This window comes from Apaloderma vittatum, unplaced genomic scaffold (assembly GCF_000703405.1).
Source record: "Apaloderma vittatum isolate BGI_N311 unplaced genomic scaffold, ASM70340v1 scaffold27118, whole genome shotgun sequence".
Taxonomy (NCBI): Eukaryota; Metazoa; Chordata; class Aves; order Trogoniformes; family Trogonidae; genus Apaloderma; species Apaloderma vittatum.
Genome location: NW_009730691.1, coordinates 42726 through 49522, shown reverse-complemented (window position 1 = coordinate 49522; position 6797 = coordinate 42726). Strand labels below are relative to the sequence as shown.

General features: G+C 43.1%; 1 protein-coding gene across 1 annotated transcript in view; it reads left to right on the top strand.

Annotated features, from left to right (window-relative positions):
* The first annotated feature begins 2512 nt into the window (after positions 1-2512).
* Positions 2513-6797, top strand: part of LOC104278051 (semaphorin-5B-like) — a 42930-nt gene continuing 38645 nt past the window's right edge. Inside the window, exon 1 of the mRNA XM_009874902.1 lies at positions 2513-2580. Within this exon, the coding sequence (XP_009873204.1) occupies positions 2513-2580 (68 nt within the window). The remainder of the gene's footprint in view (positions 2581-6797) is intronic.

Below are 6797 nucleotides of genomic sequence, written 5' to 3'. Positions count from 1 at the left end.
AAAATTAGAATGGACATTTTTGGGTGGTGTTTTTATGGGAGAAAGCAGTGGAAAATATATTGGCAGGACCATTTTGTTCCTTATGCAATGTTAAATTGACTCTGCATTGGACAAGAGGTGTGTTAGATCCTCAGGGTGTAGTAGGTGGTCTAATACCTATTTGCCATTTTCAACATACATGAATTTACAAGGTCTTTGTCTAGTTGCATCTACCATCTTGTTGTGCAGAAAATAATTAGCCAGAGCTTAATGAAATCAAACTTTCACAAAGGGGCTACTTGAGTATGGATTACTTTGTGCAGCCTGGGTGACAACTGTAGACTGCTCTCAGGTTTCTTTAGCATCACTAACATTTTCTTCTGGCTTTGCAGTTTTCTTTCTCTTTCTGTGGTCTCATATTTGTGTTCTTAAATCATCAGCATCTTGCAGAGGCTATGTGAACTTTCTGTTTCTGTCCCTTGCAGTGGTTTTACCCATGCTTAAACCGCCCTTTCTCCTGTATCCACCTACACCACCAGACTGCAGCAATTTGCCATGTTCACACAGAAGTCTCAGATCTGCAACAGCAGAGCAGAAAGGCAAGGAGCAGAGCACATCTTAATCTGACAGCTAGCTCCAGACACTGACTGACACAGGGTGGAGACAGGGAATAACACTTGAGTGCACTGATTTGCCTTTCCAAAAGGTTGTCTAGTCCCCTCTGCCTCTTTCCATATGGCAACCCTGGGGGGCATGTTTTCTTAAGGCTCAAAAGCTTGCGGAGGCTAGGAAATGGTTGTGTTCCACACAAACATGCCCCACATTCAGGAGTTCCTTCTGGCCATTCCTTTCATTAGGACTTTAATAGTATCGCAGGCTTTTTGGGGATGACTGATCCCATCACTGGTAGTCAGAGGCCCTCTTTGTTTTTATTAGAGGTCAGTTTTGCTTGGCACAGTGACAAGAGTTTCTAATAGCATTTGTGAAGGAACACTTTCTCATTTTTTTTAATAACCTGCTTTACTGATGTAAACATAAATCCAGATTTAATCAGAATTTTTCTCGAGATGGAATTAATCTTCATATTTGAATAAATGCAATGATGTTTTATTTCACAGCTTTAAAAATAAAAAGCTATCCAATAAAGAAGTCACTGTTGCTAAAAGATGATGGAATGGGATGTCAGAAAGTAAGAAATGAAATAGTTTGTTGTGTAGATTGTGCGAGGCCGTAATCTATAAACCACAATCGATTAAAGTGATATTGAAAATGGTAGGGCAGGAGGTGGAAACTAGCAAGCCAAGGTCCCTGATGTGGAAAGGAAAATGAGGTGGAACTCAGTCTTAAAATTCTCTTGTCCATGCGCGGCTTCTTTCAGAGAAGTTACATGTGTTTGGCTCATAAACAGACTTCAGTTTTAGAGGTTGTTTTACACCCTGGCTTTAATTTATACATTCAAAACAAATCATGTGCAGAGCAGCAATCACTGATGCTAAGCATGTGTGGGTGATAAATTACGCACACAGCAGACGTGCATTTCTGCTTCTCTGCCTCTGTGTCCAATATCAAATGCCAAAATACCAAACCTTGTCTGTCCAGATTAACATCAGCGGTAGCCCTCGCAGTGGTGGTACCTGTGAGCTGTAGTATGCTCTTCCTAAGTAGTGCCCTGCTCCACAAATAGCCCTATTAATTGCTTATGAAGTATGTGGCTACTCGTCTTGAGGAAAGGGCAGTGGCATCTGGCACAGAATATGTTGTGTTCACCAGCTGAGAAATGAAGCTGCTACTTGACCAGTGTCCGACTAAAGCAGCTCAGTTCCACTTGGCTTCTCTTCTCGGTGGGGAAAGATAATGGATTTGTACAGATCACTAACTCACGTCTGCAGTTTGAATTTTTAAAGGTATCAAAATTAGAGGGATTTTTTGAAGGTCTGATGCTTTTTTTCACTTTCTAATCTTATTTTCTTAAGCCACGAACATCCTTTTGATTCTTTTTCTTCTCTTTTCATGCCATCTGGCTTTAGGGAAAACAGAAGACCGCTTCCTTGCACGGGCTATTGAGGTTGTCAGTAATTATGATTTGGTTGGCTGGAAGCTAATATGATTATTTGTTTAGTTCATCCCCTCCACAGGTTGATAGCAATGGGACAGTAAGCTAACCTTGTCAGGCAACGCCTGTCTGCCAAGCACAGCCTCATGCTTGCAGCTAACAGACACAGCTAAAACCCCCTTACTGCTTGCAGAGGACTGTTTCCTCGGAGTTCACTGCTCAGAGTGTAACAAACCAGGGCAAAATTTTGAGGTCTTACTCCCCAAAAAGAGAGAGGTGAACTCCTTTGCTGCCCATGCTCCTGAGATGCTGAGCACAGATGGGTTTTGCTCAGTGCCTTGCAGGATCAGGCTTCTAGGTGTTTGCACGGCACCAGTTGGCAGTGCTGCTGCCTCCGTGCCTCTGAGAGTCTAACTGGTGATGCTCACGGGCATTTACAGGACTAGATGCTATGACAGTTATCGTATCTCCCTGGCGAACATGATGTTCGCGGCGGGTTCCAAACTCATCAGCAAAAAGGCAGAACCCTCTTCTGGTGCAGTCGCAGAGTTTGTGAGCAAATAATACATTTTGGGAAGGGAGTTTCTCAGGATCTTGAGCCCTGCCTCTGCAGGTCATTCCATCCTGTCTTTCTATTTCTGTTTGCTTTTAGTCATCAAAAAAGAGTGAGAAAGATGCAAAGGGGGAGTGATGAAAAGTGGGAGAGCAGGCACGTCCTGGCAGGTGAGAGGAGCAGATTCCTTCACTGTTAATGCTCTGGATGGCAGTTTTGTGGCTTTTGGTAAAAAGTGGCGTTTTTATGTGTCTTCTCTCTGGTAGTAAGCATGGGAAGAATCTCTAGTCATTCTTTCCTTTGGTTTCTTGAAGCCTAATCTCTTCGTTCTGGTTCTGTTGATTTGGTGATCCATTTATTACATCATCTAAACTCTCAGGAAAAAAATGACCAAAAGATGAAGTTGTTTAGACCCAGAGCAAATTAAAGTGGGAATGAAAAACTTTTGAACTACAGAAGCTTAAGCTTTAATGAAGATTCTGAAAGAAGACGTAATTCAGGCTATTACAAAAACCGAGATCTTGGGCAGGAGCAGCATCTTGGAAGCAGAAGCCTTTTTACAGCACATGCTATTAGTGAAGGCTCAGCACTGCCAGGATTCAAAGGCCCCATAAAAACTCTTTTGAGTCATAGGCAGAAATTTCCATAGACTTCAGTGGGCCATGGATAGTGCCCCACTTGCAGACTCTTAATCCCTTGTGTTATCCCAAACCACTGCTGTAGAAATGATTGCAACAGCCAACAACAGGGAGGCTTACAGCTCCCAAACAGCAGGCAGCAGGTGAGCTCTTCTGAGTAAGAACTTATTTTCATGCAAATGTCCTTGGTAAGTGAGAATAAGGAACCGGAGAAAAAAATACTTTGAATAGGAGATACAAATGGAATTGTTTCTCAATTGAGTGCTTTCAGTGTATGCTTTTATGCCTCAGATAAGACATTTATTGTGAGGCAATGAATTAAAGTGAATCGCTATTGATAGTAATGCCCTGTCATAATAAATCCAACCTCTCAGATATCCGTCAAGACTTATTCTCCCGAGTCCTCGCCAAATGTGCTACAGTTAGTAGATAGCAAGAGAGGAGCTGGCGGCAAGGACCGTGGTGTCATCGCCATCTTGCTTCCACAAGCATCCCACTTCGTGGGATTTCGTTAACTAAGTCATTAACGTTAATACAGCCGATGTTAACCTGCCATGCTCGGGTAGTCTTCTGGGATAATGGGTTCCCTCTACCTGTGTGAATGATGATGGGAGAGGATAGTGTGTTGTTAATTCCTTGAGGCATTCCCAGCCTGCCGCTGAGAAGACTTAAGTGTGGCGTTCCCTGCATGCGTGGTGTAAAATCTGGCCCCACTGAGCCAGTGGCAGGAGTTCCATTGCCTTTGAAGCATCAGAATTTCCTTATATCATGTAAACTTTGTACCTTATTTCACAGCATTCACATACTGCCCTGAGAGGCTTCAGGTCCTGTGGCCTGTGTGAGACTTTTCAGCGGTTTCATAGTATGAAATAGTATTTGCACATAAACATTTCAATTTAGTTTGTGGTCTGAGCACAGGGAAATGCTATGATATCTTTACATTTTCCACACTGTGGTGCCTAAAAGTAACAACATATTTCTGAAGCATTTTGAGCTGTGCATGCATGTATGCATACATATGTTTGTCTTTTGATCTTTTAATGGCATAAATAGGGATATATATTGTAAAGGTATCGTAAGGATATAAATTAGGGTGCATTTTGAAGTGTTCACTTAAAGTGTTTGGCAGAAATGTTGTTCTTTTGCAGTAAGGCACATTGTAATGCTTTTCCTGCTTACAAAAGGAAAAAAAATGGAGCAAATTGTGTGTAAGTAAATACACCCCTCCTCACCCTTAAGTTTATCGCTGTCAGCTCTTGTAATCGGTTTCTCACCAGAGTTGAAGCAGATGAGTGGGTTCCGAATCCTGAAGGGAGGCAGACAGCACAGCTGGTTTGATTTTCGATTTCAAATGGTGTTGAGGGCCCGCCGTCAGATGGGGAGAAGTCCTGGGCTTTGATGGTTGTTAAATTACAGAGTGCGCGTTTTGACAACGCAGCGGAGCCTGGGCTGGGTAGGAATTCATTACACCCAGTATGCTGAGCCCAGGAAGGGCACAGTGTGGGGTGGCCGTAGCTCCCCAACCGCAAGCAGCACATCAGGCTTTTCCTGGGGCCCATCACCCTGGCCTTTGGGCAGCTCTGCAGCTTGGTTACTGGTGGCCCATCGGCTGGGTGTCAGTGGCAGCAGCAGGGGACTGCAGGCTGGGATTCATTGAATGCCCCGTTAGGGATCTGTAGCTCTCTGCTCCCAGCCAAGAGCAGCACATTAGCTACATGACATACATTATGATAGTGCCAGCAAAGTGGTCAGTGCCTAACTGGGATATATTGCAGCCTGCGGAGTGGCTGAGGGCTGCAGCGCAGAACATATGGAGATTATTTCCTGAATTTATGCAGCACATGTTTTGCTATAAATTAAATTCAGAGAAAATGTGTATCATAATAGGGTGATGCTCATAACAGCCTTCCCTGTTATGAATTACAATGACCTCTCTCAGCTCGCTGGGTGCCCAGTGAAATGGCTTCATGTGGCTGGAAACTATAGTATATGCGTGGTGTCAGGGTCTGCAAGCCTGACCAAAAGGCTCTGTAGCTAAAGGCAGTGGCTTTTGTCTTCCCCTCCTCACCCCCCTGCATTGCTTCTTTTATGCTGCTTCTGTCTAGAAACAGCCCAGTTTCTTCCTGAAGTGCCACGTTGCCGAGAGGATGGGCAGCTGCCCCTGTGTCTGCTCCGTGGTTAGGTGGGTGCTGCCCTTGCTGAGGGGCTGCAGGGCAGCAAAGGCAGCTCCGCTTCAGGGCTGAGGGCAGTGTGGGTTGCCACAGCAGCAGGACGGGGGTCCTTGGCCAGAGTAACGAGCAAAGCACCATGTGTCCCTTCTGTGTCCTTGTACCAATGCACCCAAGTGTTTTTGAGGCAAATGTTTGACATTCTGTTGCTTGGGATGAAATCATCTTTGCCGTTTCCTTGGCTGTGCTGAAACAACTGAAGGAAAAATGTAGTAGAGAGTCATCCTAACTACCTTCCTAAAGGATAAAGTTATGTTCCTTACAACTCTGTGGGCAAAATCTTTAGTAGAGAAAATTTAGGAGCTGCCATGCAGAAGTAAACTGGAAAGTCGTAATTAAATTATAAATATATACATGTGTGTCTGTGCAGTGGGTACCAGAGAGCAAAACAACCTGGGGTTTGCTTTGGGGCAAATCACTGTGGAGTCAGGACAGACTGAGTGTTTTCAGCTATGCTTAAGGGACTTGCTTTTCATTTGCGGCTGATTACAGGCTAATAGGATTTCAAAGATTTCTGGGAGGGAACAGTTCACATCTCATTGCATTTGATTCTTTCCTTTTTTCTTTTTTTTTCTTTTTTTTTTTGATGTTTCATTTATCATGCTACCCTTAGAATGAATTTTATTACTCTCCTATTTAGCTTCTTGAACTGAATTTTCCCCCTTGGTCCCTTGCTGCTGTCTAATTGGCAGTTTTCAAATCATTTGAGACTTCTGGAAAGATCCTATCAGAAGAAAATGGATCATTGGAATAAAAAATAATGTTGTGAATCTTTTTAGGTTTAGCCCTCTCTTCTTATGTCTTTCACTAATACATGCATGATGTGGCTTGTACTGTTATGTTTTCTTAATGAAAATTAACAATTTGAAAGGAACTTGTGGGAATAACTAATACAGCTGAATTTTATCGAATTTTATTTATAGAAAATAATTTTGTGTCTGACCTTCTCTGTTTAGGGGCAGTAGCAACCCTAGTTATTTTTCTTTAGCAGCTCACATGTTGCAAACACACACTTAGCCTGTAAATATGGATTCAGGAGGAAAATGAATACGGCAGTGTTCAAAGCAGCCAGAAGCTTAGAAATAATGTTCTGCTGTGACTTTTCCAAACTGACATCTTGATGTTGGGATTATAAATGAAACCATTGTTCCAGCAAAGGCCAGGACTAATAGAAAGCCTTTATTACTGATCCATTGGCTAATTCTGCTTGTCTAACCCCTTTGGATGGACACAGTGTCAGAAAACATACTCACAGAGGTTGCTTTGTGTGAGATTTGGCCTGCTGAGTGATTACATGGGGCCACAAAGATATCTCAATGACAAGTGTTCTTTGACTAAAATTTGTA